This window comes from Lontra canadensis, unplaced genomic scaffold (assembly GCF_010015895.1).
Source record: "Lontra canadensis isolate GAN:19392208 unplaced genomic scaffold, GSC_riverotter_1.0 scaffold7, whole genome shotgun sequence".
NCBI classification, from domain to species: domain Eukaryota; kingdom Metazoa; phylum Chordata; class Mammalia; order Carnivora; family Mustelidae; genus Lontra; species Lontra canadensis.
In genome coordinates, this window is record NW_022631001.1 from 21308485 (window position 1) to 21334242 (window position 25758).

At 40.7% G+C, this 25758-nt stretch overlaps 2 protein-coding genes across 3 annotated transcripts in view; one reads left to right on the forward strand and one right to left on the reverse strand.

Annotated features, from left to right (window-relative positions):
- Positions 1-22827, reverse strand: part of AAMDC (adipogenesis associated Mth938 domain containing) — a 38397-nt gene extending 15570 nt beyond the window's left edge. Inside the window, exons 1-2 of the mRNA XM_032852986.1 lie at positions 22748-22827; positions 9846-9995 (exon numbers count right to left, since the gene is read on the reverse strand). Coding sequence (XP_032708877.1) covers positions 9846-9977 — 132 coding nt within the window. The 5' untranslated portion in view covers positions 9978-9995; positions 22748-22827. The remainder of the gene's footprint in view (positions 1-9845; positions 9996-22747) is intronic.
- Positions 22828-23081: 254 nt separating this feature from the next.
- Positions 23082-25758, forward strand: part of RSF1 (remodeling and spacing factor 1) — a 156716-nt gene continuing 154039 nt past the window's right edge. Inside the window, exon 1 of one of the 2 annotated variants that reach the window (XM_032852988.1) lies at positions 23082-23481. In XM_032852988.1, coding sequence (XP_032708879.1) covers positions 23295-23481 — 187 coding nt within the window. In that variant the 5' untranslated portion in view covers positions 23082-23294. The remainder of the gene's footprint in view (positions 23482-25758) is intronic. The other variant, XM_032852987.1, reaches the window with a different exon arrangement.

A 25758-nucleotide genomic window follows, 5' to 3' on the forward strand; every position in this document is an offset into this window, starting at 1 on the left:
GTCTGCTTGTTCTTCTCCCTTCCACTCTTCCTCCCCCCCATGCCCCTCTTCCCTTTCCTTCCCTCTGCTTGAGCTCTCTCTCTCTCTCAAATAAATAAATAAATAAAATCTTAAAAAAAAAAAAAAGGAATTACAATGTGATTCCTCAGAGGGAACTCGCAAAGAATAAAAAAGAAATGTTTAATAATATCTATAATGACAAATGCAGCAAACATTTATTGAGATCCCACTCTGCAGGCACTGTGCTAAAATGCATAACTCTTGCCATTAGGGAGTTCACCACTTATGAGGGAAACAGATAAATACTCATTAAAATACAGGTGGGGGCACCTGGGTGGCTCAGTGGGTTAAGCCTCTGCCTTTGGCTCAGGTCAAGATCTCAGGGTCCTAGGATCGAGCCCCGCATATGGCTTCACAGGGAGCCTGCTTCTCCCCCCGCCCCCACTTTCTGCCTGCCTCTATGCCTACTTGTGATCTCTATCAAATAAATATATAAAATCTTAAAAAAAAATAAAATACAGGTAGACTATACAAAGTGCTATAGTAGAGGCACAAAGTATTACAGAAATAACAAGAAGAGAGCAGCTTGTTCTCACAAGGATTATCAGGAAGTGCTTCATAGAGGAGATAATACAAAGGCTAAGAATTGAAGGACATGTAAGATTTCATCAGGTATAAAGGGAAGCAGGTAATTTCAAGTAAATGAAATGGTTTTAGCAAAAGTACAAAGGAATGAAAGATCATGGTAAGTTTGTAAAGGAGTAAGTATTTGGTATGGAATGACTAGGTCTTCAGGTGTGTTATAAAATATAGGAGATGTGGATTGAAAGGAAATTTTGGAAGTGTATCACTATAAAAAATGAAGTATCTACTATGTAACAGGCACTGTGGTAGAAGCTTTACAAAGATGAACATATTTAATATTCAAAGCAACCCCCTGAAGTATATTATTTTCCAGGTCCCACCCCCAAGAGATTCTGATTGAGTAGGTTGGGAGAATGAGGGAGATAAAGAACATGCATTTTAAACAAGCACTCTAGGTGATTGTGATGCAAGAGATTCATGAATGACACTGAGAAATACTGACTGAGAGAAAAGAATGAATTTGCATGAAGGCAAGTTGCATACATTTAAAAAATTTATTCTTCCCAACCCATGCCACGCTCTTACATCAACCTATGAAAAACAGACATTATTATTCTCCTTTTATAGACAATTAAACTGAGGCACAGAAAGGCTAAATAACTTGTTTAAGGTTACCCAGCTAAAATGTGACAGTGCCGGGACTTACGAACCTAAATGTCTACTACATATCTCTATCTAGAAGCCCTAATATAAATTCAGGTTCAACATATACCATTTTCTCTACTCAGCCTTTGCTCTAAACACAAACACATTTATTCCTGCTCTGATATACCCAATCTCACTGAACACACTACCATGTACCCAGTTATCCATGCTAGAATTTTCCCTCGCCTGCTAAATCTAACAAATCGCCTTATCCTGTCAATTTCACCTTCTTAATAGTTTTCAACAGTTTCATTTCCACCCACACTACTACTGACTTAAAAATAACAGCTCCATCTATTGCCTACATCCCATCTAGCACAGTACTTTAATCCTTAGATCAGCCCTGTGAAGTAGGCTGTCTCCATTATGTCAATGAAGACTCCATGGCCTTTGAGTCCATGTCCGTCTGCCTCTATCTAGGTGAGCTATAGATCAACACCTCGGTTTTGCCTCTATCTTTCCCAGCTCTTATCCCAACTAGAACCTCTAGTCTTCTAGACTACCTCCTCTTGCTTATCCTACTGACAAATAAAACTCTATTTTTTTTGAAGATTTTATTTATTATTTGACAGAAAGAGAGGGAACACAAGAAGGGGGGAGGGGAGAGGGAGAAGCAGGCTTCCTGCGGAGCAGGAAGCCTCATACAGGGCTCAATCCCAGGACCCTGGAATCATGACTGGAGCTGAGGCAGATGCCCAACAACTGAGCCATCCAGGCACCCTGACAAATAAAACTTTAAAGATCAAAATTAAATTTATGGCAACCCTTTCCTATCTTCCTATTATCATCAATGGTACCTCCTCAGTTTTATAGGGTTTTTTAGTTTTACAGTTTTTTATAGTTTCAGTTTTATAGTTTTTAAGCTTAAAGTTTATAAGAGGAATCATGATATAGTAGGAAGGAATGGGAAATAAAGTTAGAATGTGACCTGGGTTTGCTATTTGATTTCACATTTTTTTAGCTCTGTGTCTATACAAGTTATATAAATTCTCTGTCCTTAATTTTCCTTAAATAAAGGATGAGGTTAATAGAAATATTAATTCATACAGTTCTATTTGGGAAAAGCACACTATATAGTGTTAAATCCATTTCTGAGGAGGAAAAAAAATCTCTTCAATGTGGCACACTCATAAATTAGTACTCCAATATATCTTATAGCCATAATCTGGATAATCTTTGTCAGACATATCAGTCTCCTGCATAAATATCTCAAGTGACTATGCCTTGTCCACTGAATAAGGTAAAAACTCAACACTGCAGACATCTGTGAACCATCCTACTGCCTACGTCTTACACTCTGGCTTCAATCTATAAAATAATCCAGTGGAGTCATTTGGTTCAAAAGCCTTATGTCTTCTTATTCCTCAGCCTTCTCTCATTCTGCCCCTTCTATATCTCAATCCTTTTAACCATCCAGTATATTCCTTTAAGATCAAGGTTAGTAGCTAACAAGCAACTAGATGCTTGGACGAAAATGATGAGAGCATGTGGTTCAAAACCAAGGCATGAACAGAGAGCATGTGCTGAAATTCTCTTCTTCCGTGGAGCTCAGTTATATAGGTTTGACTGTTTACTATGCAGATTTATGTAGGTGTGATTGTTTATAATGTGATAAACTATTACACTTGAGAAAAGTTTCTTTAAACAAAATGCCTACAAATGCTGGATAAAAATAAACATCCCTTGAAATGCTTAGCTGAGCTTGCAAAGGAAAGGGAGATTCCCAGAGCCCAAAGTGAAGAGACAGTTGAAAATCAGAATGATCAACTGATATTGAAGTAACAGCACTTGCCATTCTTACAGTCTTTTTTTTTTAATTTTTAAAGAGAAATTTTATCATTGAAAGTGTCTGTCCTATAGAATGTGATACTCTAGAAGTATAAAATCATTTTGTTTGCAAATTATATACATTTGGAGTTATAGTAAACTATTCATATGCTAAGGTTTTCAATATTCAACTATTTTTTCAATTGTGTACAGAGGTTTGTTTCAGGGGTACAGGTCTGTGATTCATCAGTCTTACACAAAACCCAGTGCTCACCACAACACATACCCTCCCCAATGTTCATCATCCAGCCACCCCAGCCCTCCCACTCCACCTCCACTCCAGCAACCCTCAATTTGTTTCCTGAGATTAAGAGTCTCTTATGGTTTGTCTCCCTCTCTGGTTTCATCTTGTTTCATTTTTAACTCTCTTCCCCTATGATCCTCTCTGCCTTGTTTCTTAAATTCTGCATATCAGGGAGATCATATGATAATTGTCTTTCTCCAACTGACTTATTTCACTCAGCATGATACCCTCTAGTTCCATCCACATTGTTGCAAATGGCAAGATTTCATATTTTTGATGGTTGTGTAATATTCCATTACACACACACACACACACACAATTTTATATATTATATATTATTTATATATATGTGTGTGTGTGTGTGTATACCACATCCTTTACTCATTCATCTCTCTTTTTTTTTTAAAGATTTTATTTATTTATTTGAATGACAGAGATCACAAGTAGGCAGAGAGGCAGGCAGAGAGAGAGGAGGAAGCAGGCTCCCCACTGAGCAAAGAGCCCAATGTGGGGCTCGATCCCAGGACCCTGGGATCATGACCTGAGCTGAAGGCAGAGGCTTTAACCCACTGAGCTACCCAGGCGCCCCGTACTCATTCATCTCTTGATGGACATCTGGACTCTTTCCATAGTTTGGGTATTGTGGACATCGCTGCTATAAACATGGGGGTGCAGGTGCCCCTTAGGATCATGACATTTGTATCTTTGGGGGTAAATACCCAGTAGTGCAATTGCTGGATTATAGGATAGCTCTATTTTCAACTTTTTGAGGAACCTCCATAGTGTTTTCCAGAGTGGCCGCACCAGCTTGCATTTCCACTAACAGTTTAGGAAGGTTCCCCTTTCTCCTCATCCTTGCCAACATCTGTGGTTTCCTGACTTGTTAATTTAAGAGACACTCTGAGACTAGGAGGTAAGCCTTAAGCAAGGCGGGACATTGGAAATGTGACACCCCTCCCAAATGAGCAGCGTGCCCTTCTTAAACCCATCTTCAATAAAAGAATTGGCCCAAAAAATCCAGGAAAAGGACAAAGAAAGCTCTCTGTCTCAGCCAGCTGGGGCTCTGTGTTGGGGGAAAATGTGTCCTCTGAGAATTTATAATCACAAACTTGCCTAAACATTACTTTGGGGTTCAAATGTACACTATCAGTATGATCTGGGAAGCTCCCAGTCAGGAAATTAACTAATAGTCGTCCCAGATTGAAAGTAATGTAGGATGCCATGAAGAAACAAATATAAGTCTTTGATAGGACAAATGTCAAAATGGACATAGATCATTCGGGATTCCCACAGATAAAAAATTATTGTCAACCTAGAACACCCAGAAAAATTAGAATTAATAAATGAGAACCTTTTCAGACAAACAAAAGTGGAGAGAGTTTATCAAAAGATCCTAATTAAAGGAATTTGCAAGGATAGCAATTAAAAAGAAAAGAAAGAAAGAAATCAATATACAACTGATCCAAATTGCAAGAAGGGGTGATAAGCAAGGAAACTGGTATACATGTGGATAAATATAAGCAAACATTGATTGTAATGATTAAAAAACAAAGTATCTTAATTAAATAAGAAAATAAAATTTCTACTTTTAAAGGAACTAAATTATTGGATAACAATAATGTATAAGATGGAAAGGAAGTGATGAGAGGAAAGCATACTAAGGTAAAGATAAAAATTAATTTTAGACCTTAAGGTGTTATTAGGATGAACTACATGCAATTCCTAAATTCAACTCTTTATCTAGAAAATATTGTCAATTTCATGTGGTTCAACCTAACATATCACAATTTTAAAGATAACTACTGAGAAAATAGAAATAAAAAGCACAGCTTACAAAAGAATAGAGAAAAGTGGAATAACACCTCAATACAAAAAAAAAAGTGGACAAGAGGTGATACCATTAATATAAAAGTTTGAATATGAAGAACAATGAAAAATATGGGTTGTGGCTACAGACAGATATTTGAAAAGTAAAAAGGAAATTCAGGACACTGATAAGGGTGGAGAGAAAGAGATCAAATTTCTAAGATTTTATTTTTAAAACTGGAATATGAGTACACAGGTCTATTATTCTTCACAATTTGCAATGAATTAAACTTATTATGTTTAATAATACAATTTTCTTTTTCTTTTTTTTTTTTTTAAGATTTTATTTATTTATTTGTCAGAGAGAGAGAGAGAGAGAGAGCAAGCACAGGCAGACAGAGTGGCAGGCAGAGGCAGAGGGAGAGGCAGGCTCCCCACAGAACAAGAAGCCCGATGTGGGACTCGATCCCAGGATGCTGGGATCATGACCTGAGCCGAAGGCAGTTGCTTAACCAACTGAGCCACCCAGGAGTCCCAATAATATAATTTTCAAAGCCATTAAGTTACAAAGACCAAAAAAAAAAAAAAAAAAGAACCCCTAATATGTAGTGTTTTCCAGTTTCTGTGGTATAAACATTCCCACGATATTTAAGATACCAATGTGACATCACTGAATGCAGAGTTAATAAGAGATGTACAGTAGCACATATATACTATTTTCACCATATAGGTTAACAGTGGATATAAATAATTTCAAAAGCATAGAATATAGTAAAATAATTAGGAATAATGAATTTTAAATATATTACATAGGTCTAAAATGATTCACTTGAGTAAATTTATATAATCTAGTTTTTAATAATGGCTCTGTCTAAAAACTGGCTTACAGAATTCCTGAAAATTTAACAATCAATTCTCACAAGCCAGTGAAAGCCATGACCAGCACACCACTGTGTGGTAAGTATGAATCCAAAACAGTTTTGTTCGTTCATTCTTCCTTCCTTCCTTTCTTCCTTCCTTCCTTTCTTTCCCTCTTTCTAAGGTTTTATTTATTTATTTATTTGAGAGAGAGAGAGAGAGAGAGAGAGAGAGAACAAGCAGGGGCAGTGGCAGGCAGAGGGAAAGGAAGAAGCAGTCTCCCTGCTGAGCAGAGAACCTAATTTGGGGCTTGATTCCAGGAACCCAGGATCATGACCTGAGCAAAAGGCAGACCCTTAACCAACTGAGGCCAGGTACCCCTGAAACAGTTATTTCTGAGTGATATCAGAGAAAATGTTGTGAAGAACCTCTGAAAATCCTTTTCTTCATAAAAGCAATGAGAATAATGGAAGAAGTATAAAAATAAACGTACTCTGTTATGTGGAGGTTAACAAAGGTTTCCAGGAATTCAGGGTGTGTTGATTAAAAAAAAAAATCACTGAAAAGTGAGCTTTGCCTAATTTTAACTTGCCCTTTTCCAATCTACTCCATCCCCAGTTCCGTAGTAGCCTTAAAAAACAACAACCACAGTCACAGTGAAAACTATCTGTCTGGAAGTCATACAACATGGAATAATAGATCAAAACTCCCTCAAACCTCCATTCCCAGAAAACTGTCATTATTTGACCAGTCTGATGGTTCTCTGGACAGCCCAACTTGTAGGCTGTCTTCATTTGATCTGACTTGGAGTTTGCCGCGTAAATCTCTTCCCCCGCCACCACCTCCAAAGAAGTTTGTCCCAAACTATTAGAGACAATTTTTTTTTAAAGATTTTATTTATTTGTCAGAGAGAGATCACAAGTAGGCAGAGAGGCAAGTAGAGAGAGAGAGAGGGAGGAGGAAGCAGGCTCCCTGCCTAGCAGAGAGCCCTATGCGGGACTCGATCCCAGGACCCTGAGATCATGACCTGAGCTGAAGGCAGAGGCTTAACCCACTGAGCCACCCAGGCAGCCCCAGAGACAAATTTTTAAAAATGCAGTTGCTTGATGCATTAGACAATAGGGCAAACAAGAGGTCAACCAAAAACTAAAAAGGGAAAATTGGGAAATAAGATATCCACAGAGGGCTTTGAAAAGCTCTGATATGAACCCTGGTATTGAAATGGCAATATACGTCCAGGATTGTGCTCATGCTCAGGAATAACATGACAAGGCCCTAAGGTCACCGCTCTGGCTGACCTACATACATACATAAGCAAGAAATAGGCAGAATTTTAAACAGCCCAAATTGCATACAAGTCCCTTGGCAAACACTGGGAACACCTACTGGTTGCAGGCATATAAAGAAACCTCTGTCTAATCATTATTCTAGGAAACTGTATTCAAAGAACTAACGGAAAGTATGAGGACAATATCTTAAAAAATAGAGACTATCAATAGTTAGAAATTATTTTTTAAAGGATAAAATAGAAATGCTGGAGTTGAAAAGTACAGTACAGTAACCAAGTGACAATTTTAGTGACAATTTCACTAAAAAGGCTCAATAGTAGGTAAGAATCAGCAAAACTGAAAAATAATCAACTGAGACTAGCAATTTGAGAAAAAAGGGAAAGAGAAGAAAATGAACAAAGCCTCAGGCACCTGAGGGACTATCATTTAACATACAATATACTCATAATGGGTATTACAGGAGAGGAGAGACAGAGGGGCAGAAAGGATATTTGAAGAATGACTGAAAATTCCCCAAATCTGATGAAAAACATTGTACACATCCACAAAGTTCAACATATTCCAAGTAGGATAAATTCAAAGTGATTCATGTGTAGACACATCACAGTGAAATTGTCAAAAGCAAAAGACAAAGAACTTTGAAAGCAGCAAGAGAGAAATGACTTGTCAAGTCAAGGAAACTTTAATAGTTGTTTCTCATTAGTAACCAATGAAGCCCAAAAAGTGGGATGACATATTCAAAGTGCTAAAAGAAAAAGAATTCTATTTTATTTTATTTTTCAAAAAGATTTTATTTATTTGACAGACAGAGATCACAAGTAGGCAGAGAGGCAGGCAGAGAGAGAGAGGATGAAGCAGAGAGCCCGATGCGGGGCTTGATCCCTGGACCCGGGGATCATGGCCTGAGCCGAAGGCAGACGCTTAACCCACTGAGCCACCCAGGCACCCCAAGAACAAGAATTTTAATCAAGAATTATATATCAAGTAAAATTATCTTTCAAAACTGAAGGATCAACTTCTATCACTATAGCATGAAGAGCTCCATGACCTGCTCCAAAATGAAAATTATTAAAAGAAACAAAGAAAAACTAAAAAAACCCACAAAAAACAAATTTTATACCCACCCCAATCAAAAAATAAAAAATTAAAAAATTTTATCCTAGGAACAAACAGCAAATGAAGAAACATCTCTTCGGGAAAATTTATAAATATTTGGTAGGAAAGGTGAGTATTTGTGGTTTTTCAGAAAGAATGCGGCCTGACACCCCACCCTCACCCGCCCTGCAACCCTGCTCCTAGCTTAGTGAGGTGGACACTCCATTCCAGACTGCTATGGCCCAGAACACAGAATTGTTTCCCCTCTCAGCTACCTGCTGGAAGGCTTTGTTCCTGGGAAAAACAGGACTTAAGCGTTTTTCATTCTGCCCCCAGCTGTCTGTGGCTGAGACTAAATCCTAAGTGAATGTGGTCAAGAGCTAGGGGCTCTCTTCTTTCACCCAACCTCTACCTTGGGTATGGCACAATGAGAATCCTGGAGGAAGTATAACATAAGGGAAATGCAAGTTCAAACCACAATGAGATAACATTTCACAACCACCAAGATGATATATAATAAAAACAAAACAAACAATACCAAGTGTCAGTGAGGAGAGATTTAGAAAAATTGGAACCTTCATAATTCCTACAATCTAAAATGTAAAACAGTGCATTTGCTTTGGAAAAAAAACTTGGCAGTTCCTCAAAAGATTAAATCTAGACTTGTCATATGACTGGCATTTCCAATATTAGGTATATACCTAAGAGAACTGAAGGATTCTATTCATAATAAAAGTCTAGAACAAGCACATCTATAGCAACAGAAAGTAGATTAGGGGAGCCTGGCTGGCTCAGTTGGAAGAGCATGCAACTCTTGATCTCAGGTTTTCAGTTTGAGCCTCACATTGGGCGTAGAGATTACTTAAAAAAATAAAATCTTAAAAAAAGAAAAGTAGATTAGTAGTTGCAGGAGTTGAGGGGAGAGCAGAAAGGGAAGAAAGGTGAGTAGCTGCTTGTGGTTATGAGTTTTCCTTTTGAGGTGGTAAGTGTATTCTGGAATTAGCATTGGTAGCTACTGCACAAGTTTATGCCAATAAAAAGTCCATTGAATTGCATACTTTAAAAGGGTGAGTTAGGGGCACTTGAGTGGCTCAGTTAAATGCCTGCCTTCAGCTCAGGTCATGATCCTGGAGTCTCCGGAGGGAGCCTGCATGGGGCTATCTGCTCAGTGGAGAGTCTGCTTCTCCCTCTCCCTCTGTCCCTTCCCCTGCTTGTGCCTGTTTGCTCTCTGGCTCACTCACTCTCTCTCAAATAAATAAATAAATAAACTCTTTGAAAAAAAAAAAATAATAGAGTGAGTTACTGGTATGTGCATTATATTGAGAGAGAGAGAGGAATAAAAGGAAAAGTTACTGTTCACTTGGTCATTATGGCTTAGGACGTTTGAAATCACTTGGTCAGCCTTATGCAGTGTTAACCGAACACTAACAGCTTACCTCAGTTCCTGTTTCTCTCCAATCCCAAGCCCGACTTCCCCCTGGCCACACTTTGCAGTCCTTATAGGTTTTAGTAGAGCCTTGTACTTTCATTTGCCCCCATGATAGGGAAGCAATTTCAGGGGAGGACATAAGGAACTCAACTGAACTCTGAAATTAAAAGAAAAATATGTTATGAAGTAAGATTGAAACAACTCCAAAATATAGGAGCTATAGTATACACAAAAATGTCTTTTAAAATATAATACTATATACAAAATGCAGTAAACCCTGGTCCCCTATGAGTTAAGAAGCATCTTTGTCATTTTGTGGTTGTGACTTCTCTAGAGGTCTAAAAAGTAAAATATTAACTCCTGAGATCCTGAATCATTTAACTATGGAAACTAGATACTACATTACTTCTTGATATTTTGAGAGAGAAAATTAAAAGATTTACTTCAGCATGATGGAGTGAGGAGGTTTACACATCCTTTCTCCAACAAGCAAGTATAAAGCTGGATAAACCTTTCAAAATAATAACTTGATACTCTAGAAATAATAATAAAGGCATACTACAAGCTGAGAAGTCCTTCTTTATGAAAACCACTGAATTTTGGAGGACAGGCATGTTGTTCCTGCCTGGGGTTACTGTCATGCCTTCAATCAGTTCAGCTGGCACAGAGGTTCAACTTGGTTAAGGCAGGACATGAAAATCAACAACACTCTCGTTGCTTTGGCCAGAGGAGGCTTGATTGATTTAGAGCCTTATATATTAAATTGGTGATCTCAGCGACAAACAAATATGGATGGCAGGTGGCTCTGCTTCATTGCTATTGTGGGCCTGTTTGGAGCAAGCGATGGATTTGCAGAGCAGGCAGGGATTTAACAGGAATTTCTCAGAGCTGACATAGCCATAGGGACTTGATGAGCTTTCCACATATCCAGAGTGGACCAAATGCTGTGAGTGTATGTATCAAAGGCAAAAACCAAGGAGGCCTAAATCATGCAAACATTCTAGCCCGTGGAGCCAACAGCAGATGCAAAATTGAGAAGCAAGATGGCTCAAGAGGACTTAGAACAATGTAAAAGACAGACAAGAAATGGAAACAGTCTGAACATTGCACGTACTCCTCAGTGCACACACTGACCCACCAGTAGAGAGTGAAAGTCTTTTTTTTTTTTAAAGAATTTTTATTTATTTATTTGACAGAGAGAGAGAGAGAGAGATCACAAGTAGGTAGAGAGGCAGGCAGAGAGAGAGAGAGAGAGAGAGAGAGAGGAGGAAGCAGGCTCTCTGCCGAGCAGAGAGCCCGATGTGGGACTTGATCCCAGGACCCTGAGATCATGACCTGAGCCGAAGGCAGAGGCTTAACCCACTGAGCCACCCAGGCACCTGAGAGTGAAAGTCTTATTGGCTTAAGGTGTTTGATCACAATCTTTCTTTGACTGAACACTAAGTAATACAGACACAGAGGAGACCCCTAGGAAACCAAGCTTAAAAAAAACAAGAATAGAAATTAAAGGGGTGCCTGGCTCATTTGGAAGAGCATGCGACTCTCGATCTCAGGGTCATAAGTTCGAGCCCCATGTTAGGTATAGAGATTACTAAAAAATAGATGGGAAAAAATGAATGAATGAATGAATGAATGAATGAATAAAATAATAATAATAAACTTTAAAAAAATGAATAAAAATTAAATACAAATCCTGGTGGCCACACATTGCATGGGAGATAGAAATCACAGATTTAGTCTAGGCAAGTGACTAAGTACAAAGAATAACATGCAGGGGGGAGAAGACATATACAAATAACTAATTTTTTTTTTAAGATTTTATTATTTATTTGACAGGCAGAGATCACAAGTAGGCAGAGAGGCAGGCAGAGAGAGAGGAGGAAACATGCTCCCTACTGAGCAGAGAGCCTGATGCGGGGCTCCATCCCAGCACCCCGGGATCATGACCTGAGCCGAAGGCAGAGGCTTAAACCCACTGAGCCACCCAGGTGCCCCCAAATAACTAATTTTTTAAGATAATTTTTTTTAATATGAAGTAACTTTTAAAAAGTGGTATAAGGGAAGTATAAAGAGTTGTTATGGGTACTGAGAAACACCTGTGTTAGCCTTCTAAAGCTTCCATAACAAAATATGGCAGACTGAGCGGCTTAAAAAAACAGAAATTTTCTCAGTCTGGAGGCTAGAAGTCCACGATCAAGGTACCAGCAGGATATCTGGTGAGACCGCTCTTCCTGGCTTGCATATGGATTCCTCCTTGCTTTTTTTTTTCTTTTCTTTCTTTCTTTTTTTTTTAAAACACATGGCATTTTCTCAGTGCATTAGCACTCTTGGTGTCTTTCTTGGTCTTTTGTTGGGGGCAGGTGAGGGGGCGGTTTAAACTCCTAATTCAATCTTTTTTACTAGTTATAATTCTATCCAGATTTTCTTGAGTTTCAGTAGTTCTTGTTGTTCTAGAAATTTGTTAATTTCTTTTAGATTATCTAACTGGTAGGCATACAGTTATTTATAATGTTCCTTTATAATCCTTTTTAAAATTACTATAGATAGTTATGTCCTCTTGTTCATATCAGATTTTAGTTACTTGACTTTTCTATTTTCATCTTGGCCTGTCTAGCTAAAGATGTGTCAAATTTGTGGTTATTTTCAAAGTATCAATTTTTGGATTTGTTGCTTTTCCCTATCTTTCTACTTTCTATTTCATTAATATCTATGCTTATCTTTATTATTTCCTTCCATTTATCTTGCGTTTATTTTGCTTTCGTCCAGTTTTTTAAAAAAGATTTTATATCTATTTGAGAGAGAGGAAGAGCAGGGAGGAGAGGGAGAAGCAGGCTCCCTGCTGAGCAGGAAGTTCAATGTGGAGCTCGATCACCAGACCCTGAGATCATGACCTGAGCTGAAGGCAGAGGCATAACCAACTGAGCCACCAGGCACACCAATGAATAAATCTCAAATAGAAAAAGTTAAAAAACAAAATGTGCTCTTTAGAGATTATTCTGGAGAGAATCACTGAGAACAGTTTTGTATACATTTTTCTAGAGTTTTATATAAAGCATTTTAGACTTTCCCATATTCTGGGTTTGTACCTTTCTTCTGCCTGGAATGCTGCTTCCCTCAATCTTCCTATGGCTCTCTGTCTGACTCAGTTAAGTGTACTCTCAAAAGTTGGGTCCCCAGAGGGTATTATGCTTAGCGAAATAAGTCAATCAGAGAAAGACAATTATCATATGATCTTCCTGATATGAGGAGGTTGAGAGGCAATGTGGGAGGTTTGCGGGGGTAGGAAAGGAATAAATGAAACAAGATGGGATCGGGAGGGAGACAAACCATAAGAGACTCTTAATCTCACAAAACAAACTGAGGGTTGCTGGCAGGGAGGGGAGTAGGGAGAGGGTGGTTGGGTTATGGACATTGGGGAGGTTATGTGCTACGGTGAGTGCTGCAAAGTGTGTAAACCTGGAGATTCACAGACCTGTACCCCTGGGGCCAATAATACGTTATATGTTAATAAAAAAAATTTAAAAATTTAAAAAAATAGTTGGGTCCTCAGAGTGAACTTTCCTCACTGTCCTATCTAGAATAGCCTCCCCACAATACTCTTTTATCCACTGCACACTTTATTTTTCTTCAGAATGTTTACCGTGTGAAACTATATATTCTTTGCCAGTCTTCTCCATTTGACTGTAAGATCTGTGAGAGCAGGAATTCCTTCTGCTTTATTCACTATTGTATTCCCAGGAGCTAGAATGATGCTTGGTGCATACAACAGGCACTTCTTGTATGTATGTTGAATGAATAAATTAGTTACTATTTTAGATAGAATACAGCACTTTCATGTGATTTTTACAAAAAGTTAATTTTTGTTTGCTAGACAGCTTCACAAATACACAAAAAGAGAGAAAATAATATGAGCCTTCAGGTCTTCTTTGTCCAGCTTCAATGGTTACCAGCTTTTTTCCATTCTTAAATTTTGATGCATTTCCCTCCACTTTTGGGGGGTAGGGCAAATCTGAAGCAGCATATCATTTCATTTGTGAATACTTAATTATCTATGTTTAGCAAATAAGGGCTTATTTTAGGACTTTAAAATAAACACGACAATCTTTAATAGCATATAATACCTGGTCCATGTTCAGTTTTCACTGATTGTCTTTTTTTTAAAGATTTATTTAGGGGTGCCTGGGCGGCTCTGTCATTAAGCATCTGCCTTTGGCTCAGGTCATCCCAGGGTCCTGAAATTGAGCCCCAGATTGGGCTCCCTGCTCAGCAGAAAGCCTGCTTCTCCCTCTCCCACTCCCAGCTTATGTTCTCTCTCTCAATGTGTCTCTCTGTCAAATAAATAAATAAAATCTTACTTTTTATTTCTATTTTTCTATTTTTTATTTCTATTTTTATCTTATATTCATTTAAAAATATTTATTTATTTATTTTTAGAGAGAGAGCACGTGTGTGTGTGCATGTGTGCAGACACTTAACCGACTGACCACCCAGGTGCCTCACTTTTTTTCAGTTTTTTGAAGATGGAAAGTTATGCTATCTTTTTTAATACAAGTCTTCTTTTAAAATATAAGTATTTACATACAGGCGCATATTTTTCTTTAAGGAGTGCTTTAGGTGCATCCCCTACATTTTAATATTTTATGTTTCAGTTTTATCTATCTAAAAGTATTTTCTAATTTTCCTTTAGATTTCTTCTTTGAACCACTGATGATTTGCTTGTGTGTCACTTAGTATCCACATATAAATGAATCTTCCAAATTTTCTTCTGTTTTTCATTCTGGTCTAACTCCATGTTTAGAGAACATGTTTATAATTTCGACACTTTTAAATGTGTTGAGACTTCTTTTTTATGCCCTAGCACACGGTTTATCTTGGAGAATTTTCCATGTGCACTTGAGAAAAATGCGTATTCACTATTGTTGTCCAGTGTCCATAGGTGTGTGTTGGGTCTAGTTATTGTATAGTATAGTTCAAGCTTTTGTTGTTGTTGGCATTCTTCTTAGTTTTCCTAGAGACCATCATTGAAGTCTCCAAAAATCATTGCTGAATTCTCTATTTCTCCTTTCAATTCTGTCAGGTTTTGCTTCATGTGTATTAGGGCCTTGATGCATTGACTCCTTGTGTTTTTTTGAAGATCTTATTTATTTGAGAGAGAGAGCGAGAGCACGCACAAGTGGGGAGGGGAGGGAGAAGCGGGTTCCCTGCTTATGTGGGGCTCCATCCCAGGACCCTGAGATCATGATGGGAGCTGAGCTGAAGGCAGCTGCTTAATGAGTGAGCCACCCAGTTAAGCACCCCCTCCTTGTGGTTTTGATAAACTCTAGCTTTAGGAATGAAGCACTGACCTAGGCTAATGCATTGAGTACATTCAATTTCACTTTCTACACTGGTCACACCAGCTGAATGGTTGAATATGTGAGCTGAGACGTACCAATCAGTGTCAGTTTGGGGACTTTTTGGGGGAAATTCTGAGATACTGAGGCTGGGATGGATAGAATATAGAAGGGTACCTTAAAACTGTCAGTACCAAAAGGGAAATCAGTCTGAAAATTCAGCCCATGCAGAGGAAGGTAACACAGAGAGACGTACTAGGACAGTTACCACCTGATCAGACCATACCTCAAGCATGAGCTACCATACCATTGGTCTTTTCATTATGTAAGGTAATACATTTCCTTTATTGTTTAAGCCTGTTTATCCTTCACTTGCAACTTAAAGTTTTTTTTTTAAGATTTTATTTATTTATTGGACAGAGAGAGATCACAAGTAGGCAGAGAGGCAGGCAGAGAGAGAGAGGAAGCAGGCTCCCCACCAAGGAAAGAGCCCGATGTGGGGCTCGATCCCAGGACCCTGGGATCATGACCTGAGCCGAAGGCAGAGGTTTTAACCCTCTGAGCCATCCAGGCGCCCTGCAACTTAAAGATTTTGACACAACTTAATGACTCACCAATTTAATGATATCCAAATGTCACCTGTTTTTTTTTTTTTTTTTAATTGATTTGTGTGAGAGAGAGTGAGAGAGTGCATGAGAGAGCAAGCACGAGGGGCCGGTACAGGAAGGGCAGAGGGAGGGCAGAGGGAGAAGCAGGCCTCCTGAAGCAGGGAGCCCAACGTAAGGCTGGATCCCAGGACTCCAGGATCACGACCTGAGTCAAAGGCAGATGCTTAATTGACTGAGTCACCCAGGCACCCCCTCCCCCCCAAATATCATCTTAATAGTATTGAAGAAATACTTTTGCAATGTGGTTCTGCTCGGCACTCGGAGAACTGATGTGTGATATACCATAAAATTCCACTGAATGAAAAATATACAATAACTACTGTAGTCATGCTTAGATGTCATCTAGGAGTATGGAGTTAAAACAGAAATTTTACCCAATAATATGTTTCTTTTGTCATAATCAAGTGATAAAGATCTGATTTGTTCATTCATCCAGGCATTCATTTATTCATTTTCCTCCACATGTAAAGCTAAGGGAATGTGTTTCAAACTCTTTGCCTAAATCACAGCAACAAATACATATCATTATATCATAACACACACACCTAAAAACATACATATTTCGTATGTATTTCTTGCAATATATTTATTATACTTTTCCTTATTTTGTGATACACTATATTCTGTACTATTTTTTTAGCACTGTTCTATTTTTATTTTTTCATTTTTAATATAATTTTGGTCTTGATCCACCAAATTGATTTTAAAACCAACTAATGGGTCATGACCCATAGTTTAAAAAGCATTACTGCAGGCTAAGGCTATATAAAAAAAAAAAAAAATAGAGGGCAGCATGCGCACTGACTACATCAAAATGGGAATGGAATTCTAGAATAGGGTCTGCTGTGTCTGTACTGAATGGACAATTGCTGGGAGTTGTTAGAAAGAAACTGGGGTAGCCAGTGTGCCACGTGTGCCACGGATTACTTAGGAGGCTCCCTCAGGGCAGGAGTTCTTCTGCAATTATAATGTAAGTATAGTATCTTAATATTTTAACAGCCAGTATAACCTTTCTAGTCCACATTAGTGAATATAAGTCTTTGTGTACAAGATACCAAACTGCATAATGTGATCCCTGCCCTCAATTATCTAATAGTAAAGTTAAAACATGTACAAACATAGCAACAATATGAGGTATAATACATTTTAATATCAGCAGTTTCCTACATAAATTTTTGTAGAAAAAAATCTTTATTCCACCAGAGAAATTAGTCTCAGCCATTCTTTTAAGACAAAAGAATAGACTAACGCATAACTCTTTAAAAAAAGATGGTGAGACACTTCTAAAAGCGCTTTCTTCAATGAGTAGAATTCTGCCACAACACAGAATTTGGTTATCATTAGGAAAAGAAAAAAAAGGCTGGTTTAAATCTTGTTTATATTACAACTTCCTTTTCCTTTTGTATATTTTCTTATTAAACTATCTTGAAGGACACAGATTCCTATTTCTGTTGACACTTAACAGCTTTTTCTCTACATATAACATGTACACACACACCCATCTAGATGTATTAACTCTTTAAAAAGTGAATTCTAGGGGCGCCTGGGTGGCTCAGTTGGTTGAGTATCTTGACTTGGATTTCAGCTCAGGTCAAGATCTGAGGATCCAGAGATGGAGCCCCATGTTGTTGGGATCCCTGCTCAGCGGGGAGTCTGCTTCTCTCCTTTTCTCTCTCCCTCTGCCCCCCCCCTTGTTAGCACATGTGCTCTTTCTCTCTCAAATAATAAATGTGGGGGGGGGGGGAAGTGAACTTTAAACACAGTGATGTAAATTTGCTCATGACTGATTAGGAATTCCCCACATTGGCTTCACAACTAAATCCAATTCCCTCAATATACATTTACCAGGCTTACAGTATCTGTTAAAAAATGTATGTAGCAAATGCAAAGATAGTGTATGTCCTGGAGACAGAAATAGGTATTAGTTACTCTGTTGTAAGGCAGATTTATCAATGCAATTTGAGACAATTGAGGGATAAGCCATTAAATTTTAAAAGTGAAGCACAGTTACACTCTGCTAATTGCACAAATATTGTTTAGAATTTAAGGAGTTTGATAAATGGGGGCGCCTGGGTGGCTCAGTCAGTTAAGCGTCTGTCTTTAGCTCAGGTGGTGATCCCAGGGTGCTGGGACAGAGCCCCATATGAGGATCCCTGCTCAGCAGGGAGCTTGCTTCTCCCTCTCCCTCTGCCTGCTCCTCCCCCTGCTTGTACTCTTTCTGTCAAATAAATAAATCTTAAAAAAAAAAAAAGACTTTTGACAAATGTATAAACTTGGCAACCAAGATATAGAAAGTATCCAGAAAGTTGCCTTGTGTACCTTTCTAGTCGCTCTTTCAAAGTTCAAAAGAAACCGCTAATTTTATTTCTATTCCTGTAGATTAGTTAGACCATCATATTGCTGGGATTGTATAGTACCTATTTTTTGTGTCTGTCTTCTTTCACTCAACAGGCTTTGAGATTCACTCATGTTGTAGTATCAAGTGTATATTAGTATGAATAGTAGCCTGTTGCAAGAATCAATCACAATTTATTCATCCAGTCTCCTGTTGACAAACATTTAGGTTATTTTAGATTCTTTAGTATTTTGAATAAACTAGCTATTCATTTTGAATGAACAAGTTTTCTTTTTTCCCTAATAGGATGAGAAATATGAACCATCTTAAGAAATCTCTTATTCATAAAGTTAGACTGAGTGTAGGTAATTTAATGCTTGTTTGATGGCTTCTTCATGGCAGTAGCAATAAAATAATTACAGATTTTTTTTTAAGGCTACTCTATCTTTATATTCTAGTCTGATGTATATAACTCAGTCACTTAATGACATAAACTGGGATTAGACTCTTGTAACCTTCAGCTTCTCTGGGTCCAGAAAGGCAAAAAGAGGTGTTATAATGAGTGTTTGTTTATTTTCTTTTCAAGAACAGACTCACTGAAAGTTATGATCTAAATCTTGTAGTAAAACATTTCTTACTTTTGGGTAGATATAACTTTCTGATGCCCAAGGACTTTGTTCCCATGCCAGTTTGGATTAGAAAAGGGAGAAACTCTAACCTTACTTATCAGTCTCTCTTTGAATAACAGTGTGAGGATTGAGAAAAGAAAACTATAGTTTAAGGCTTTCTTTTAGTATGTTATTTTACAACCCATGGGAGAGTAGGAGGTGAAGAGCTGGAATGGCTCAAAGTGAAACCTAGAAAGGAAGGGGTGGAGGTAAGGGTTATAAAATGATATAATTAAAACTTAATTAGGTTGAAATTTCTTTCTATCAAAGTTCCTTCACAAATTCCTTTCTCTGCTTCACAAAGATGTAATTTCATTTATAATTGTATATCTGTCCTTTATTTAAGGTCAAATAAATAACAATCTTATCAAGATTTTCTGTATCCTTCTGCAAAACTGTTATTAAGGATGTGTTCTAGGTCAGATTTTTCTTAAACTGGGGTCTTCAGGTCCCCAGGTCTACAGATACATACTTAGCAGTCTGAGAGTTCTACCAATGTTTTAATTTAGACTTGTGTTTAAGCAGTGTTGCTTAAAACAGTATTTTACTACACATTAAATGAAAACTTGTCTTTTGCTATGATAACTCACAATCATAGACATTTTCCTAAAGTAAGGCTTTACTTTCTTTTTTATTGTGGGAAAATAGATATAATCTTTTTTTTTTAATAATTTTTTTAAAAAAGATTTTATTTATTTATTTGTCAGAGAGAGAGGGACAGAGAGAGCACAAGCAGGGGGACAGGCAGGCAGAGGGAGAAGCAGGCTCCCTACTGAGCAAGGAGCCAAATGCGGGACTCTATCCCAGGGCCCTAAAATCATGACCTGAGCTGAAGGCAGACACTCAACCGACTGAGTCACCTGGGCTTCCCTAAAATTTACTCTTTTAACCATTTTTAAGTGTATAGTTAATTGGCATCAAGTAAATTCACATTGTTATGTTGACTTTAATTTCTCACAGTAGTATCTCTTAAAATGGAATTTTCAAGAGTGTTGGAAAAATTCAAAAAAATTCTTTCCCTTTAAAAAGAGTTTGTGGGGTGGGCGCCTGGGTGGCTCAGCTGGTTGGGCCACTGCTTTCAGCTCGGGTCATGATCCTAGAGTCCCAGGATCAAGTCCCGTGTCCCGCATTGGGCTCTCAGCTCTGCGGGAAGTCTGCTTCTCCCTCTGACCTTCTCCCCTCTCATGTTCTCTCTCACTCTTTCTCTTTCTCAAATAAATAAATAAATAAATAAAATCTTAAAAAAAAAAAAAAGTTTGTGGGGTGCCTGCGTGGCTCCATCAGTTAAGTGCCTGCCTTTGGCTCAGGTCATGATCTCTGAGTCCTGGGATTGAGCCCCTTGTCTGGATCCCTGCTCCAGCAGGGAATCTGCTTCTCCCTCTCCCTCTGCCACTCCCCCTGCTTGTGCTCCCATGTTCACGCTCTCTCTGTGCCAAATAAATAAAATATTTTAAAAAATAAAAAAGTTTGTATATTACTCAGGATTAGGAGTCAGTATTCTAGGTTATAAATTCCACTCACGATATGGATTCTTTCTCTTTTTTAAAATTTCTATTTTGAGAGAGAGAGAGACAGAGAAAGAGCGCACACCTGAGCAGGGAGGGGCAGAGGGCAAAGGAGCAAGAGAATCCTAAGCAGGCTCCAGGTTCAGTACAGAGCCCAAAGGGGGACTCAATTCCAGTGACCCTGAAATCAAGAGTTGGAGGTTTAACCAACTGAGCCACCAAGGCACCTCTAGATTTTTTTTCTCTCTTGATAAAAAGGATTATTTTTTTTCTTTAGCTAACAAGAATGATATAGACCATTGTTTCTTTCCTGAAATACAGAACAAAATTCAATAATTGTAAGCATTTTCTCTGTTCCAAATATAGTTATTTGCCTATACTGTATATTTTACCTTTGATAATCACAAATTTTCTGATTTTACATGGTTTATATCATACCTTGTTTCAAATTCTTTTTAAGTAGTTTTAAAAAATTTTAAAAGTTTAAAGAATTTTTTAAAATTTTAGTTTAAAAATTTTTTAAAAAGATTTTATTTATTTGACAGAGGGAGACACAGTGATAGAGGGAACACAAGCAGGGGGAGTGGCAGAGGGAGATGCAGGCTTCCCGCTGAGCAGGGGGCCCAATGCAGGGTTGGATCTCAATACACTCGACCTGAGCTAAAGGCAGATGCTTAATGACTGAGCCACCCAGGCTTCCCTTTAAAATTTTTTTAAAGATTTAATTTAGTTATTTGACAGAGAGAGGGAGAGAGAAAGAGAGCACAAGTAGGGGGAGGAGCAGAGGGAGAAGCAGCAGGAGCCAGCTCCATTCCAGGACCCCAAGATCTTAACCTGAGCTGAAGGCAGGCGCTTAAGTGAGCCACCCAGAAGCCCTTAACATTTTTTTTTTTAAAGTAGTTTTCAAGCCCAGCATGGGGCCCAAGGATAGGCTTGAACTCTGACCCTGAGATCAAGACTTGAGCTGATATCAAGAGTGGGATGCTTAACTGATTGAACCACCCAGGCTCCCCAGTACTATGTAAGTTTAAAATGCACGATGAAAATTCTGGCTCAGGGGCACTTGGGTGGCTCAGTGGGTTAAAGCCTCTGCCTTCAGCGGAGGTCATGATATCAGGGTCCTGGGATAGGGCCACATCGGGCTCTCTGCTCGGTGGGGAGCCTATCCCCCGCCCCCCCCCCCGGCCCCCGCCTGCCTCTCTGCCTACTTGTGATCTCTGTCAAATAAATAAATAAAATCTTAAAAAAAAAAGAAAAGAAAATTCTGGTTCAAAGTAATAGACTATATAAATCATAGGCGAATTCAATCTAAATTTCAGAAATTCTTTTATTCAGTAATAGCAACTAACGTTTTAAAAATAGTTGCAGTGAATGTGCCTGGGCATTGTGCTAATCAATTACCCGGAATAGCTAGTAAAACTCTATGATGTAAGTACTGGTATCACCCCCCACTTCACAGTTTCCAAGAAATGAAGAATCTTCTGCAATGGCCTGAAGCACTTTTTTTTTTTTTTTAAGACTTTATTTGACAGACAGATCACAAGTAGGCAGACAGGCAGGCAGAGAGAGAGGAGGAAGCAGGCTCCCCAAGGAGCAGAGAGCCCAATGTGAGGCTCGATCCCAGGACCATGGGATCATGACCTGAGCCGAAGGCAGAGGCTTTAACCCACGGAGCCGCGCCCCCTGAAGCACTTTTGTTAGGACTCACGTACGGCTGACTTCCAAAGCTCAGACTTCTAACCATAGTGCACCTTGAATCCCATACTTTGCATGATTGATGGTTTTCTGAGATTCTTTGGGGTGCTCACTTCTGGCCCCAACGAAGTCGAACCCTGTCTTCTAACAATTGTTTTACTCTTCCACCAAGTCGCTCATCCTGTCAGTCCTTTTAGTGGAGTCCTAGCCCACCCTCTGACCCTGGTCCCTCTAAAAAGTCTCGTCCCATGAGATCCTCGTTGCTCTCCCTTCCCCTCCCACCTTGGCAACCACAGCAGGACCCTGTGCCCTCATACCTTCGTCTGCCTGAAGAGTTGGTCCCTTCAGACCATGATCTCCTACCAGGGCCCCAACTCCTCAGACAGGTGATACTAGCAGAGCCGTTCCCTCGGGCTCTCGCCCCCCAGAGTCCTCAGACTCTGTTTTCCAGCACGGCTGAGATTCTTGTACCCAGAAGACAGCAATACCCCTCACAAAGCTTCGCAGGCACTTCTCCCTACAAAGGTCCTATCCCAACCCCTAAGTAAAGGGTACTTCTCTACCTTTCCCTTTCCAAACTTCTCCCAGAATCATGCGGGTTTTTTTTCCCTATTCTTCCCTTTTTCTGCTTCTTATTCACGCTCCCCAACTTCCCCCACCATCTGGTGGCTGGGCTTCAGTTCCCGGAGCTCCCCCAAAACTTACCCAACGTCCTCTCTTCGGGAGAGTTACGATCCCAAGCGGCTCCGCGCTTTACCTCTCACCTTGGTTAGCTCGGGCCGTCTCGCTAGACTCTCGCTCCACTCGCCCCGCCCTGCAAGCGCCTTTCCTCCAGTCTTCGCCCGAAGCCCCGCCCCCTCCAAACCTATTGGCCACCACTCGAAAAAGTCCCGCCTCTTCAGCTTCCAGTCCTCCTCCCTACCCCGCTTCCCTTGTTTTCATTCCCCCTGTCACACGAGGCAGTGGCGAACCCAAGGTGGGAGGGGCGAAGTAAAGGGTGGGACAGGGGGTGCGGAAAGAGGGCGGAAAGTGAAAGGCATAGAGCGCCTCTCTTTCCCCCGTCTGACTCGGTTCTCTACTGCTCCGAACAGCCGTTGTATTGTGGGATCGCGGCGCCGTGCCGGAGACGCTCGGAACCACAGGGGAGCCCGCTCACTAGCGCCTCCTGTTGTCCGTAAGGCTACCCTGCCATTCCTCGGAGCCCAACTCCCTCCACCCCCCCATCGCCTCCTCCTCCATCCTCCAGTTCAAAATGGCGGCGGCGGCAGCAGCGGCGGCGGCGATGGCTCCTCCGGGCTGCCCGGGTTCGTGCCCCAACTTCGCCGTTGTCTGCTCTTTCCTGGAGCGCTACGGGCCGCTGCTCGACCTGCCTGAGTTGCCGTTTCCCGAGCTAGAGCGAGTGCTGCAGGCGCCGCCGCCGGACGTCGGCAGTGGAGAAGGTAAGCAAGGGGCCCGAACGCCCGGCGGGAAGCGGCCCTGGCACGCTCCTTCTCTCCTCTTCACGGACCTTCCTGGCCTTAGCGGCTCTGTCCTTCCCCTGGGGCGCCGCTCCGCCCGGCCCGGCTTCTCCGCCCAGCCCCCAGGGTCTTGGGCAGTGGGGAGGCGGGGCAGAGACCCCCTAGGGCCACTGGGCCTGGCGCGGAGCGGAGGTGGGGGCGTCGCAGGCTAGGTGTGGGCTGGGGGCGTGGAGTGGTCATTGTGCTGGTCGGCGGCCCCTGGGACTGTTCTCCGGCGGCAGTGGCCGGTCCTCCACCCCTTCTCCCCCTGGGTGGCGGGGGAAGGGGAGCGCAGGTTCCGGCCAGCTTTGCGCTTTTCTCCTCCTCCCCTCCCTTGCTCCTTCCCCTCCTCCCACCATCCTCCCCACCATCTCGGGGGAGGCTGGGCTCATCTTCTCGGGGCGCCCCTTTCTCTCCCTCCACCTGGGTGGGCGGGGGCCAGCGGACACTTCAGCTCTCCCTCCCTCTAGTGGGAACTCCCCCGAGAGAGTCGCTCTCGTCTCTCTTCCCTTCCCCTTGAGGGCTGGTTTAACCCCCAAAACTCCTTCCTCAGAGTAGGGAGGTTTGCTCCTCCCCCATGGGAGGGGGTCCTCCTCCATTCTCGCTTTGGGGGTCGAAGTCGGTTCAGCTTCTCCACTTTGGAGGGTAGAGGGTTAATTTTTCCTCCCCCATAGTTTTCCTCCTCCCTTTCCCCACCTCCCCCCAAATAATAGAAAAGCATCTCCCCACTTTTCTAATCCCTTCCCCCTTCATCTTGGCAGCAGGGCTTAGGGGAAGAAGTCGCCCTCCCATTTGCAGGGTGGGGTGGGGTGGTTAGTATGTAGGCTGGAGGAGGGGCTCAGACGGAGGGGGAAACAGTTGAAGAAGGTGCTTGTTGCTCATGTTTCTCTCTCTGGTGCTGCTGGTCTATTATTGGTGTTCGCAAGTGGTGCTCCTTCCACATAAGGCCACCGCGCGGGTGCAGGGCGCATGCTCTGCCCGGCCCCATTGAAACTTCCTGCTGCTGCTGCTGCTGCTGCTGGTTCTTTCGCTGGAGCATCTCAGCGCTGTGCCTGCTGCCTCCAACCTTTACACTGATCGCGTACGCTCACGCTTTATTTATTCCCGATCCATGTCTCTCGTTTCCTGGCATATTTCTTCCTTCAGAGGAGGTTTTTTTGTTTGTTTGTTTGTTTTGTTTTGTTTCTTTTCTTTTTTTCCCCCCTGTGTTCTGAGCATTGTCTTTATATGGGAACAGCTCTTGGCTGGAGAAGAGACGTTTTCCAAATAGATGTTTTGTTTTGTTTTTTGGCCCGTATTAGGTTGCTAAAGTGGACTGGGTATTGTATAAGACAGATAGCTATTTCCGTTCTAAGAAAACAAGTTTGCTCCTCACTTCTCAATGGAATTGAAGAAGTTTGTTAACCGAATGTATTTACATTTCTAGGAAGGGCCCAGGTGTGAAGTTTTTCAAAATAATAGCTTATAGAGTAAATGTTGTGGCTACTAAAGACTCAGGTTATTATAGCAGTTATGGTACAGGCCTATATCTCTTCTTACCAATAGCCCAAATCTCTACCCTTAACAAACTGTGGCATATAATAGGGTAGGGGTTTTTTTGTTTTTGTTTTGTTTTGCTTTTGTTGTTGTTTTTAAATTAGAGTGAGAATCCACAAGCAACGGGGAATGGCAGAGGGAGAGGGAGAAACAGGCTCCCTGCTAAACAGGAAGTGTGACAAGGGGCTGGGTCCCAGGACCCTGGCATCATGGCCTGAGCCAAAGGCATACTGGCTGACTGAGCCACCCAGTCGCTCCTAAAAGGGTAATTTTTAAATGTAGTATAAAATAGGAGTGATGAGTTACATTATATAAAGACTTCCTGCAGAATTTCTTTAACACTTTAGCTTTCCAATATAGTTAATTATCGAATTGCATTTATGTTCAAGTTTTAGAGAAGTAGTCCCTGTGAAGTAGAATGCCTTAATAAATTGCTTTTAGGATACCTTTGGAAGTAATAGTAATATATGTATCTGAGAGAAATTTGGGAATTTGGGGAAAAGATAGCTGGCAAATTGTTTTTGGAATTTGCTTGGACCAAGTTTAAAGGCAGGCATAGACCTGTGATGGCAAGACAAGTTGTCTTGCCTTCCATTCCTTTTAAATATTTTGGCCACCGCATTTGGCTTGTTATAGAAGAAAAGGGTAAAAGGGTCAGTTTGATAGTTTCTGTTACCTTTCCAT